Here is a 14,844-nt window from a genome sequence, read left to right on the forward strand (position 1 = left end):
CCTTGCATACATAGATTTGCAAAAATGTTTGATACTTTTGGACAATTTGGACTTCCAAAATTATTTTGGGACAATTTAGACTTCCAAAATTATTTTTGAACAATTTGGACGTCCAAAATTATTTTTGGACAATTTGGACGTCCAAAATTATTTTGGGACAATTTAGACTTCCAAAATTATTTTTGAACAATTTGGACGTCCTAAATTATTTTTGGACAATTTGGACGTCCAAAATTATTTTTGAACAATTTGGACGTCCTAAATTATTTTTGGACAATTTGGACGTCCAAAATTATTTTTGAACAATTTGGACGTCCAAAATTATTTTTGAACAATTTGGACGTCCAAAATTATTTTTGAACAATTTGGACGTGCAAAATTATTTTTGAACAATTTGGACGTCCTAAATTATTTTTGGACAATTTGGACGTCCAAAATTATTTTTGAACAATTTGGACGTCCTAAATTATTTTTGGACAATTTGGACGTCCAAAATTATTTTTGAACAATTTGGACGTCCTAAATTATTTTTGGACAATTTGGACGTCCAAAATTATTTTTGAACAATTTGGACGTCCAAAATTATTTTTGAACAATTTGGACGTCCAAAATTATTTTTGAACAATTTGGACGTCCATAATTATTTTGGTACAATTTAGACTTCCAAAATTATTTTTGGACAATTTGGACTTCCAAATTATTTTTGGACAATTTGGACGTCCAAAATTATTTTTGAACAATTTGGACGTCCATAATTATTTTGGTACAATTTAGACTTCCAAAATTATTTTTGAACAATTTGGACGTCCAAAATTATTTTTGGACAATTTGGACGTCCAAAATTATTTTGGGACAATTTAGACTTCCAAAATTATTTTTGAACAATTTGGACGTCCTAAATTATTTTTGGACAATTTGGACGTCCAAAATTATTTTTGAACAATTTGGACGTCCTAAATTATTTTTGGACAATTTGGACGTCCAAAATTATTTTTGAACAATTTGGACGTCCAAAATTATTTTTGAACAATTTGGACGTCCAAAATTATTTTTGAACAATTTGGACGTGCAAAATTATTTTTGAACAATTTGGACGTCCATAATTATTTTGGTACAATTTAGACTTCCAAAATTATTTTTGGACAATTTGGACTTCCAAAATTATTTTTGAACAATTTGGACGTCCAAAATTATTTTTGAACAATTTGGACGTCCATAATTATTTTGGTACAATTTAGACTTCCAAAATTATTTTTGGACAATTTGGACTTCCAAAATTATTTTTGGACAATTTGGACGTCCAAAATTATTTTTGAACAATTTGGACGTCCATAATTATTTTGGTACAATTTAGACTTCCAAAATTATTTTTGGACAATTTGGACGTCCAAAATTATTTTTGAACAATTTGGACGTCCAAAATCATTTTTGAACAATTTAGACATCCAAAATTATTTTTGAACAATTTGGACGTCCATAATTATTTTGGTACAATTTAGACTTCCAAAATTATTTTTGGACAATTTGGACGTCCAAAATTATTTTTGAACAATTTGGACGTCCAAAATCATTTTTGAACAATTTAGACATCCAAAATTATTTTTTGAACAGTATCCAGTACAGAAAACAAAATACAGATTTTACAATTTTAAAATCGTAGTTAATTAACTAATGAACCATTAATTTGTTCCCATTTTCAGTGCCGGGCGACTGTCGAAAATTGTACGGAGAAATCAGTGGAGCATCGCGGTCACTTCTTTTCGGGGGGAATAAGTCGTCATCCTCGTCCCTCCTCCTCCTCGTCATGGCCACCCTGTCCGTCTCCATGATCCTCTCAGGAACGTCGACAAGCACACTTTTTCAGAACAAGCATGCACCCAGTTCGAAGTAGCTCCGGCATTTACGAGTATTTATGTAGCGATGATAAGTAAATGATGATAAGTGAGGGTAAAATATTAAATATTTACCATGTAAAAATTTTAGGGAGATATATTTGCATTAGAATTCTGATATTCTTCGTACCAGTGGCCGCGGAAGGATGGGACAGAGGGACAATGTCTCCATCTTAGATAAACCAGCCCCTTCTTCCCTATCATACAATATTAATGTCCCCGCACGCCTTCCGCGGCCACTGCATATTATTAAACGCCAGCGAAATATTTACCATGTAAAAACTTTGTGGTAGTTTTTAGCCCGATATTTGCATTAGAACTCTGGTATTCTTCTTACCAGTGGCCGCGGAAGGGTGGGGACCGGGGATAATGTCCCTATCATGTTAAATAAACCACTCCCATGCCCTATCCTACAATGTTAATATCCCCGCACAGCTTCCGCGGCCACTGCTTATTACTAAACGCAAGTGGTGATGATCATGATACATACGATTCTCATTTGTTGTTACATTACATAATTCAGGTTATTTACTGCCAAGTAGAAAGAGAGAGAAATCTGGTATGATTTGTTAATACCAATTAATTAATATACCTCCAGGTAGTTTAGTTGGTAGTGTCAAGTAAATTATGTAAATAATTAATTAATTAATCATTAATTAATGTTAAAATTCTTCACTTCTTCTCACTTGATGACCTACAACCTTTGAAGCTTCTTGGAACCTGAGACATATCCTTGTAATCATTATTATCATATATGTAAATGCACCATGTCCTCCATTCACAAAGTAAAGTCAGCAATTAATTAATTCACTAATTAATTAACAATTAAACAATTAAGAATTTAAATGTGGGTATTTAAATATTTATAATCGGCTGGTGGGAAAGGAGAGGGCCACAGAAAAATAAGATACTAATTATTATGTAAATAATCACCTCATAAAGCTGCCTTTATACTTGACTCGTTTGCGCCAATGTTAAAGATATAACATTGGCGCAAGTCGGGTAGGCATAAAGGGAGCCAAATCAACTTTCACTCCAACTTTCACCAGACATCACACGCAACATATCAAAAAGAACAATCCTGTGTAAAGAAAAAATAGGGTAAAATGTGTACATATATTTTATTCCGGATTATTAATCTCACAAAAAAATTCTGGTCTGGGCTCACTCACTTTCACTTTTTCGAGGCATTTAACATAACGATTAACGATACAAATATTTTGATTAGTTAGAAAAAATATTTAATTTGTGTACGTTCATAGTTAAATAAGCAAAAATTAAGTTAAGGCACCTGTAAAAAAGTGGTTAATTAATTAATTGTGGCAGTTTAAAAAGTCATAAATAAATATGACATCAGTCAGATATCGGATCAGTATTAGCTGTTGTACATTGCAAAATTGAGCAAATTAACCATTTACATATGTATTTCTTAGGGAAAAAGTGTATATTGGTAAAAAGTGTGTAAAAAGTAATTAATTGTTAGAATAATAATTAGTTAATTAATGATTTCAGTTAATTATTATTACTGCACCCTGTACGAATTTCATGAATTGTATGACACATGTAAACCAACTACGGGTAGTAGTAGTTCATCTCATGTCATATGGAATTTCTTAAAATTATGAATATTTCCAGAAAAAAATACCACATTTTAATCACTAAATAATTAACTAACTAATGATGATGCTGTACTGTATAATAATATGTATGTAACAATAATTTATAACACGTTTGCAAAATTGATCACTCAAGGACGTATTATTAATTAATTACAATTACAATTACCGGTGTGTGTATTAATGTAAATATTTAGCAAATTAGCAGTTTGTATACCAGTTTGTAGCTGAATTTGAAAAAAAATCTAGAAATTTTTTTAGTTAGATTTGGACGCCGTAGAGGAAAAATAGTTGTAGAATTGTGCAATATTGTGCAAAATAGGTCCGTTTCATTTGTTGAGTTAATTATTCTTGCAATTTACGAAACAATTAACTAATGCGTGCTATAAAGGTAGATTAAAAAAGCTGATTATTATATCTTGCTGGTTGGTGCTATATATGCGGATATTTGTTCTTAATACTGGTAATAATCAGGCATTTATCGTCATTCATCCGTGGTGATGATTAATTAATTAATTAATGGGATAGTACTTAATTGATATTTAAAGTACACTGCTTTTCCTGAATATGCTGATTGATTGGATGGATGGATGTGGTTAGTAATCTTCATCATTTTATTATGTAACACTGCCTGCCGAACTTGGACCTGAATTGAGAACAAGAAGCTCGACCGACTCTATTTTAATTAAAACTGCTTTTATTTTACTAATTACGACTTAAAAAAAGTATTGATTTTAAGTTAAAATTATTTCATGCAGAATGGTGATTCGTGTTAATGATAAAAATTTTAAGCAGTGTTAGTTAGCATAATTGATTATTATACGTGGTTTTGTTGGTTTATGAATTGTAATTGATTTTATTGATTGATTTGATTGATTGGAAATTATTGATGAATAAATGGATAAATTTATTACTAGTGGTAAAAAAAACTGGGGGTAATTTTATTCACATGACTTTACTGCATTTTAACAAGTTTTTCATGTATTTTTTTGTAACGAGAAAGATGAGACTTTCATGAAAATTTATTCCCAAACAAAATATGATCTCTAAAGTTTAGTAAGTTTCAATTTATTACTGAAGTGGTCAAAAACTGAGGAATCTTATTTACATATATTGTTACTGCATTTTAACAAGTTTTCATATATTTTTGAACAACTTGAGAAATATGAGAATTTCACTTTCCATATGAAAATCAATCTCAAACCAAAATCTCAAAAAGTAAGTTGCAACTCGAAGTTGACGATTGGTTCGCCATCTGCCCAGCATAAAGAGCAAGAATGGAGGAAACAGGCACGACGAGAAAATTGCATGCCAAAATTTTTTGCAACCTTAAAAAATGTATAATACTAGAATTTATAACTTTGAAACAATACAGTTATCAAAAATTTGTTAGCCAGTAATTTATGAAATTGATGCCGAAAATTTTAAAAAAATAGAATAAAATGAATTACAATTTTTGAATTTTTGCATGTTTTTTATTGAATGACTTCATTTAATTTTTTCTGTCAACATTTTATAAGTTTATTTTTAAAAAATTGTCATATTTTATAAAAATAATTGAAAACAAAAATTTTCATGTAAATTTACAAGTGACGACGACGATCGTGATTTCAATTTGAAAGCAAATTACAATTTAGCATATCTTTTTCATGCAGAGATTTAATTTTAAGTTTCTGTAGAAGATTTTACAAATTTATTTAAAAATTCTAGTATTTTTATGAAAAAATAAAAATTTTCATGGAAATTTCTAGATGACGACGGCCTTGGTGTTTGCCCCTCTGTTCAATTTGTTTGCCGGCCGGGGTCTTGTGACCAGCTGAAGAATATCCAACGCAGACTCCATCACATTTTCTGCTCGGCTCTCCATCCACTCCTTCTCGCCACCACCACTGCCACTCCAAAATCTGCCCGTTTTTTGGGACTCAATTTCCGAAAAAACTTCAAAATTTAATCCACGACCGAAAAAATGGCCTTCTCCATTGCGCGCTGCTCATCCAAAGTCGCCAGACTAGGCACCATCCAGCAGGTGAGCAAAGTTTCAAAGAAAAGATAAGTCCGGCGACGGTTAACTTATCCGGCTTTTTATAAGTGTTAATTTGCAGCGTGTGAGAGAAAAGGGTTAGGTAATGATAAGTTAAGTGAGAGGATGAGGTTGTTTTTTTAATAGATTTTGATAAGCGTAAGAATTTTGGTGAATTGTAATTGAATATGAATTTTGCAAAGATAAGATGATGAGGCCGTCGATAGATAGGTCAAAGGTTAATATGAATTGCTAATTTGCGGCGTGTGAGCAGATAAGTTACGTGAGGATGAGATTGTTTTTTTAATTGAATAGATTTTGATAAGCGTACAAATTTTGAACTATATTTAAATGTGAATTTTGCAAGGAATAATAATGAGATGGTGAGTATTGGTGAGGTCGATGATAGGTCAAAGGTTAGGTTAATTAATATGAATTAATAATTAAAGATTAAAGATTATGACGACATTAATTTGGGAGAATTGCAGCATTATCAAAAATTTGGTAGTTATCTTCAGTTTCAAAATTTGAGACCTTCATTTTCTTGTTAATGAGCGGCGTTAACAGCGGCAAGTGCAGTGGTTGGGTTAAAAAATTAAAATGTCGTCCTATTTTTAGCCGAGTTTGTGTCGTCACAAAACTAAACTCGGGTTTTTAGTTTGTAGAGTAGAGGAGAAAATCGGGTGGCGCAACGCCAGGAGGATGATGAATAAAGTTCCCATTAATAAATCTCGTAGTTTTTTAGGCATTAAAAAAATGTGAAATTTCGAAAATTAATTACTAATCAAACTTTAATTTTAATTTATTTCTAGAAATTATGGCTGCACACATCCCCAGCCTTCCAGTCTGCGGAGATCTCTGCGATTTTGGAAGAGCGGATTTTGGGCGCAGGTACGATAATTCACAGCAATTAAACATTTATTTGTCCCCACTGAAACTGATTATCAATTTTTCTCTGTTGTTCTCGTGCCCAGCGCCCAAAGCGGATTTGGAGGAGACTGGTCGTGTCCTCAGTATTGGTGACGGTATCGCTCGTGTCTACGGGCTAAAGAACATCCAGGCCGAGGAGATGGTGGAATTCTCCGCCGGTCTCAAGGTGAGAAGAAGAAATACATATTTTTTAACATTTAAACTTAATGTTATGCGATCTAAAATATGTTAATTTCTTGTTCGGACAGGGCATGGCGTTGAACTTGGAGCCTGACAACGTCGGTGTCGTCGTCTTCGGTAACGACAAGCTCATTAAGGAGGGTGATATCGTCAAACGAACTGGGTAATTGAAAAAATTCATGGTTTTATTACTCCTGATTATTAATTAATTAATTAATGGATAACTTTAGTGCCATTGTGGACGTCCCAATCGGTGATGAGCTTCTTGGCCGAGTAAGTGATTTAATTTTTCGCCATAATTTAGCAAATTGTTACTTAATTGCGAATTCTCGATGCTTATTTTGAGCTTTTTCCAACCGAAATTTTACGAATTGTTACTTAATTGTGAATTCTGAAGTTCTCAACGCTTATTTTTAGCCTTTATCTGGCAGAATTTGACTAATTGTTCCTTAATTACGAATTCTTTTAGGTCGTCGACGCTTTGGGCAACCCCATCGATGGAAAGGGTGCTTTCAAGGGAGGAAAGAGGGCCCGAGTCGGAGTCAAGGCGCCCGGCATCATCCCCCGCGTGTCTGTCCGAGAGCCTATGCAGACCGGGATTAAGGCCGTCGACTCGCTCGTCCCGATCGGTCGAGGTCAGCGAGAGTTGATCATTGGGGATCGTCAAACGGGCAAGACCTCCGTCGCCATTGACACCATCATCAATCAAAAGCGGTTCAACGATGCGGGCGACGAGAAGAAGAAGCTGTACTGCATTTACGTCGCCATTGGGCAAAAGAGATCCACCGTGGCGCAAATCGTGAAGCGATTGACGGACGCGGACGCCATGAAGTATACCATCGTCGTATCTGCCACTGCCTCTGATGCCGCTCCACTGCAATACTTGGCCCCATATTCGGGCTGCGCGATGGGAGAACATTTCAGGGACAATGGCAAACACGCTTTGATCATCTTTGACGATTTGTCTAAGCAGGTAATTAAGTGGGACGAATAATTAAACTTAATTAACGTAGGACTCGATGACTCGTCAGAAAGATTGTAAAAATCAAAATATTTTAAGCATTTCTCGGCTCTTGAAATTTATTTAAAAATTTTGGACGACAAGTTTGTATTCGATAGGTTGAGTAATAGAATGGCCGTGAGGTTTTCAGCCAGTTTCGATGAGTTCCAATGTTTCTGAATGGTTTTTATTAAAAACTTTTTAAACTGGAAATTTTCTTCAAAAACTGTTAAAATCTGGAGTGTATATATTTTTTTTAATTGGGAACGACCTGCTTGACAAATTTGTCGTCCAGAATTTTAAAATAAATTCCCCCGAGCTGAGTAATGATTAAAAATGTGCTGATTTTGGAGATGAGCTACGTTAATTAATGACGGGACGAATAATTAAACTAAATAATTAATATACCATTTACTTATACATTGTCTTCTCTATTTTTACCTTTCCAGGCTGTGGCTTATCGTCAAATGTCCCTGCTGCTTCGTCGTCCCCCAGGTCGTGAAGCTTACCCCGGTGACGTTTTCTACCTTCATTCACGTCTTTTGGAGCGAGCCGCCAAGATGAACGAGACACACGGCGGTGGTTCCCTCACTGCGCTGCCAATCATTGAAACTCAGGCCGGAGATGTGTCAGCCTACATCCCAACTAACGTCATTTCCATTACTGATGGACAAATCTTCTTGGAAACTGAGTTGTTCTACAAGGTACGAAACTAAATAAGGGTAAATAAATTAGTGATATTTAACTAATTTGCATTTTCTTCAGGGTATCCGACCTGCTATCAACGTCGGTTTGTCTGTGTCACGTGTAGGGTCAGGTTAGTTAGTGGTTTAATAACAGTTAATTTGTGTGATAATTAATTAATTAATTGTGAATCTTTTGTTGCTATTAAATAAATAGCTGCCCAGACCAAGGCTATGAAACAAGTCGCTGGTTCCATGAAGTTGGAGTTGGCTCAGTATCGTGAGGTCGCAGCTTTCGCCCAGTTCGGTTCAGATTTGGATGCGTCAACACAACAACTGTTGAACCGTGGTGTTCGGCTCACCGAGTTGTTGAAGCAAGGTCAATACGGTAAGCGGTCAATAAATAGAATAAAAAGCGATTTTAATTGAAATGTTGACCTAATTTTATTCTTAATTTGATTAATTCTAGTTCCAATGGCCATTGAGGAGCAAGTCGCCGTCATTTACTGCGGTGTACGAGGTCACATTGATAAATTGGACCCAGCAAAGATCACTGCTTTCGAAAAGAGTTTCTTAGAGCACATTAAGTAAGTTTTGGCATCAAGTTTTAACCTAGGACTCGATGACTTATCAAAATCTGCGCATTTTTTACTCATTTCTCGCCTCTGGGAACTTATTTTAAAATTCTGGACAACAAATTTGTGGTCAGTGAGTTGATTAACGGAATGGCGTTGAGTTTTTTGAGCCAGTTTCGATGAGTTCCAATTTTTGTGAAGGCTTCTTAAACTTGAGATCTCCTCATTCAAAAAGTGTCAAAATCTGGAGTGCACCTTTTTAAAAAATTCGCAACTCCATGCTCTACAAATTTATCGTCCATAATTTTAAAATAAATTCCCAGAGGCTAGAAATGATTAAAATGTGCTGATTTTGTTCATGAGTTGTCGAATCCTATCTCAAATTATGCAATCTGTTCATCATATTCTAACTGTATTTCTTCCTCCTCTTTCAGGGCTTCCCATCAAGACGTACTAAAGTCAATTGCTACCGAGGGAAAATTGTCAGAAGGTACGGATGCTAAACTTAAGAAAATTGTAACCGATTTCATGGCCACCTTCCAAGGATAAATACGAAGCGTGCGCGTGCAAAGTAATAACTATAACGTAAATACACTGTAATTAACTATGATTTAAAGTTATAAATTAAAAATTCCTTCCCATATTAATTGGAGCTTTAGTTTACAGTTTAGTAAATGAAACAGAGAGAGTAAGAGTGAACAGAAATTCATGTTCAAAAACATAAAAAAATCGATGAAGTGTGTAGTAGTCAATGACTTATCTATAATAAATAATTTTTGGTTGAATCCTTCCCTTTCTTTGGGCAACATTTCTTATAAATTTGGCATTCGAACTATCACATTCATGCATATGTACATTTGAAAAGTCAAGTTTAACATGTTTTTGTTTGTTGTAGAATCGATCAATATTTTTAATTTGGAGAGAGAGAAATGGCATAAACGAACGATTATCTGATAAAGCTGCGCATTTTTTTTGCAACCTTGTATTTATTGTAGGGATGAAATAGAGAAATATTCTCCACATGCATAATTACCAGAGGGCGGTTATGTAGTTATTTATTTCCAACTTTTTGATTTGATGACGGTCTAGGGTCAAACTTTGTGGGTGTGTCGCCCAATTGATCATTAAAATTACAAAATATTTGTACATATTTCTAAGTTTTAAGACATGTAAATATTTCCACTATTATTTGAAAATACGTCAATGTTTTAGATATTTTTTTTCAAAAATACGTCAATGTTTTAGATATTTTTTTCAAAAATACGTCAATCTTTTAGATATTTTTTTAAAAAATACGTATATTTTGTAAATATTTCAATAATTCGAGACGGTTATTTTTTTGCTCGGAGGGATTAGATCACAAGAAATCCAGATGATTCAGGTAAAAATTCCTATTTTGTTCGTTTCTTCGTACATACTACATTCATATTTGGTAAATATTATTTTACCGTTTTTTTCATAAATATTAACTGCATATTTCCGCGATTTTTCGCAAATAAATACATACACTACTCGAGCATGTAAGATACGGGTAATACGGGTAATATTTCTCTCGGGTGGATTTTTAAATTCCTCTTCCCTTTATTAAAATCCAATACTTTCACGTGCCTAATGTAGTTATAATAATTCTCAAATAATAGTCCGATAAGGTCGGAGGCACGGCTCACTTTCCACGCAATGAAATTGTTATGACCTAAATTATTCATAATTCTCCTCCAGGAAATTATTGACATTACTTTTTTCTAGCAGTTCAATTCTAAATACTCGTGTGTCATAAATTGTAGAGTTGTAATAATCCGAATTTTCAGAAATAATCAAAATTTCTAGTAATCCGAATTCTAGTAATAATCAGAGTTTCTAGTAATCCGAATTTTCAGAAATAATCCGAATTTCTTCTAATCCGAATTTTAAGAAATAATCCGAATTTCTTCTAATCCGAATTTTAAGAAATAATCCGAATTCTACTCCGAATTTCCAAAAATCCCTAATTTTAAGAAATATGTTAAGCAAAACGTCCTCCCGTCTGCTCCGCTTCTTTTCCAAATGGACCAGCCTCCTGGGTGGGATGCCCTTCGAATGGGACAATAAACGGTCCAAACTCCGAATTTCGGAGAAGGGTTGGGCCAAGTGGACGTTTTGGGTGGTCTTCGCCATCGTCAACTGGAGCTTCTACTTCATCAAGTTGAGCTTCGTGATTGCCACGGCGAAAAGAAAGTCGGATCCGGTCGAGTACATTTACGAAAAGGTTAAAGGCTACCAAATCATGATAATTTATGTGATCTACGCCCTCATCTCGGTCAACAGTTGGAGACACATGCAGGAAATCGTCTGCTTTGTGAATGCCTTCATCCGGTATTCGCAACATTTTCGGAGTAAGTTTTTGCATAAATTTACGATGGAGGTCTCCCAGCGTATGCTGTCCGATTTTGTGCAAATTAGCGTCAATTCATGACAAATTTGATTAGTATGAAATTTGCAAAAGACATAAGATCTCCCAATGGGCCCCTTTTTGCAGAGATATTTGCATCCCAAAAGGAGAAAACGTACTGTAAATTTGCAAAGTGTAAAATTTGTCGACTTTACTGCGCGTTTTTTCCTCTTCGGATGCAAATATCTCTCCCAAACAAAATTAGTAACCACGTGATCATAATTTTCCGACAGTTGAGGTCTCCCAGCGTATGCTCTCCGATTTTTCGAGCAAATTAGTATCAATCCATCACAAATTTGATTAGTGCGAAATTTGCAAAAGACATAATCTCCCAATGGGCACAGATAATATTTGCATCCCAAGAGGAGAAAACGCACAGTAAATTTGGAAAGTGTACAATTTATTGACTTGAAGACGCGTTTTCTCCTCTTCGGATGCAAATATCTCAAAATCTGCGCACTGGGAAGTCGTGCTTTTTTTTACATAAAATTTATTTTTCATACATCATCATTAAGTTTGTGATCGTTTGGCGAAGATATTTGCACTCGAAGAGGAGAAAACGTACCGTAAATTGACAAATTTTACACTTTCAAAATTTACTACGCATCATTTTCTCCTCTTCGGATGCAAATATTATCTCGTAACACAAAGTTAAAAGATTCGATTTTTTGCAAAGTACATATAGTGTCCATCGATCACAAATTTGATTACTATGAAACTTGCAAACGGCACGATCCCCCAAAATGATCACGTTTGACAGAGATATTTGCATCCCAAGAGGAGAAAAGGATTAAAACACAGCAATATTATGTTTTTCAAGAAAATATTCTCGAATTTTTTCATTTAAAAAAATAGAATCAACTTTCACATCTTTTAATTAAAGAATCTTACCTTTTTCTCCAAAAAATACACAAACTAGCGTTCAACTTGTTCAATATGTGTAAAATTAATTCACTTCGATTTACGCAATTTTTTTCTATCTGAAATTGTATCACTTTAGAAAAATAGCAAATACTTAAACTACTCACTAATATAGATCTCTGAGCAGCTACTCTCCGATTTTGAGCAAATTAGTGTGAATCTATCAAAAACTTAATTGGTACTTATGAAATTTGCAAAAAACACGATCTCTTAATGGGTCCCTTTGGCAGAGATACATATTAATATGCAAATTTGCACCCGAAGAGTAGAAAATGCGTCCCGACAAATTTTACACTTTCCAAATTTACTGTGGGTTTTTTCCTCTTCGGATGCAAATATCTCGGTCAAACGTGCCCATAGGGAGATCGTGTCTTTTGCAAATTACATCCTAATTAAATTTGCAATCGATTTCCACTAATTTGCTCAAAATCGGATCGCATACGCTGGGGTACCTCCATTTTTAGTTAGTAATTAAAGCCAAAATTTTGAGAATCTGTGTAAAATTTTATGAAACTTGCGTGACACAAAAATTGGGTAAAAATTTTCTAACGTTTTGAAAAATTTGTGACAAAACCATGAAGATTATTTGCCTTAAGGGCCTGGGGGAAGTTGCTTAGAAATCACGTCAACTTTGACGATAAAATTCAGCAATGCACAAGAGGGCAGATTTTTTAAATTATGTTTAATGCGTTAATCATATCTTTAGATTTTACTTGAGTTTTTTTTTGACGATCTGCCCTCTTGTGCAGTGGAGATATTTGGTCGTAAAGTGAGGACAAATTGGCTTAGAATTGCCAAATTAATGGCAGGAATTGCATTTTGAGTATCCATGGAACAAAAGAAACAACTTTTTTCAAAAACTTGAGGGACTTAAGGGAAATTTTTTCAAAAGCAGTGACAAAACCAAAGCTTTTGAACGTGAGTGTCCCATAGAAACGGTGTCAATTAATTGTGGTCGTAACCTAACAGAGCGATAATAATCTTGGGGCCCTGGCAATTATTGTTGCTAACATAAAATCAAGTAAATCTTCCCCCGGGCCCTTAACAGTTGAGTAATCTTTACACCTTCAAATACATAGCGAACGTCAAAATTTTCAGAATCGGTGTCAAAATTAGTCAAACTGTTTGTTTTTTACTTTATTTCTAAAATTTGTAATTTTTACCAGTGACAAACAATCAAATTTTCTATTCTTTTTTAAATTTTGGAAATTTCATACTAATCAAATTCGCCATCAATTTCCATCAATTTGCACAAAATCCGATCTCATACACTGGTCCACCTCCATTCTAAATTTTATTTTCCACATTTTACTTATCAATTTGATAACCTTAGACGCCTACATCAAACGGCTTGGTCGTGGTTGGCGTAACGGGTGTGAAGTAATTCTTCACCTGTTGGCCATTCTGACCGCTTTTCTCCCCATCTTGTCCCTCTTCCTGTACATCGCGAACCCCCTGGACATCCGCTGGATCACGTCCTTCCTCCCACCCACGCCCACCACCCCGCTCGTCGTCTACCTCCCGCTCTGCATCGGCTTCGGCGCCCTGCACACGGGGTGGGCCTTCTCCGCCACGTCGACAATCACCTTCTACACCGTCATGTCCATCCTGCCCTCCTTCGTCACGCTGCAAATGATGCGAGAAATCTGGTAAGCAATGCACGTAGGACGCTTCGTCCAAATCAGCACGTTTTCAATCATTTACAGGCTCTGGAAATTTATTTTAAAGTTTTCATCCAAAAAAAATCTATCTACTAATTATAATGCCTATACGACAAAATAATTGAAATCGGATTTTTAATGCTACCATTTTTAAAAATTACTAGCGACCGGTTTAATTAACGTAGGACTCGATGACTGATCGCCAAAATTGCCATAATCCTCACATTCTTTGTCATTTCTCCCCTCTAGGAATTTGTATTAAAATTCTGAACGACAAATTTGTAGGGCAAACCGTTCCCAACGATTTAAAATGTACAACTCCAGATTTTGACACTTTTTGAAGGAGGAGATCTCAAGTTGAGCTTAAATAAAAAACTCAATTCCATTAATCAAACTGACTACAAATTTGTTGTCCAGAATTTTAAAATAAATTCCCAAAAGAATAAAATGGTTAAAATGTTATAATTTTGACGATTTTGGAGTGAAGAGCCCTACTATTTTTAAGCCAATTCATCTTTCATGCAAAGCAAATCGTGCCGAAATGATTAATAGAAATGACTAAAAATGTACCGTTTTAATAATGAGTTTTATGTTAATTAAAATTGCGTGACCTTAATTTTATTTAATTACTAATTAGTGGTGGTCGCCCGTACTACATATCTCGCCCTCTCCTCCGCCGCCCCCCTCGCCTTTGTCAGACCTACCGCGCCCTGCAAATCTTAATCCGTCTGTGGAACAAGGCCCTCACGTCGTGCCTCTTCCCCCTCAAAGTGTCCGCCGAAGCGTTCTCCATGATGGGAAATTCTCTCCTCATCAAATTTCACAAGTTGGAAACGCCCATGTCGCGACTGCTCCTGCTCCTCGTGCCGAACGTCTACCTGGCCACGTGGCTCGTGTCGCTGCACCTCTTCGGCCTCCTCTGGAAGCGCTCCTCCGCG

At 35.1% G+C, this 14,844-nt stretch overlaps 2 protein-coding genes across 3 annotated transcripts in view; both read left to right on the top strand.

Annotated features, from left to right (window-relative positions):
• The window catches only part of LOC110856024 (acetylcholinesterase), a 52,296-nt gene extending 48,544 nt beyond the window's left edge, over positions 1-3,752 (top strand). For both annotated transcript variants that reach the window (XM_035856617.1, XM_022104465.2), the window contains one exon: positions 1,701-3,752. In XM_035856617.1, the coding sequence (XP_035712510.1) occupies positions 1,701-1,891 (191 nt within the window). In that variant the 3' untranslated portion in view covers positions 1,892-3,752. The remainder of the gene's footprint in view (positions 1-1,700) is intronic.
• Positions 3,753-5,356: 1,604 nt separating this feature from the next.
• Positions 5,357-9,681, top strand: LOC110856025 (ATP synthase subunit alpha, mitochondrial). Its single transcript, XM_022104466.2, has 11 exons — positions 5,357-5,534; positions 6,341-6,419; positions 6,503-6,624; positions 6,707-6,801; positions 6,869-6,911; positions 7,108-7,611; positions 8,088-8,342; positions 8,404-8,455; positions 8,539-8,709; positions 8,791-8,908; positions 9,331-9,681. Exons 1-11 carry the CDS (start codon positions 5,475-5,477, stop codon positions 9,443-9,445), a joined length of 1,614 nt encoding a protein of 537 aa, XP_021960158.1. The 5' UTR covers positions 5,357-5,474; the 3' UTR covers positions 9,446-9,681.
• Positions 9,682-14,844: the final 5,163 nt, after the last annotated feature.

Source organism: Folsomia candida, unplaced genomic scaffold (assembly GCF_002217175.1).
Source record: "Folsomia candida strain VU population unplaced genomic scaffold, ASM221717v1 Fcan01_Sc014, whole genome shotgun sequence".
Classification (NCBI taxonomy): domain Eukaryota; kingdom Metazoa; phylum Arthropoda; class Collembola; order Entomobryomorpha; family Isotomidae; genus Folsomia; species Folsomia candida.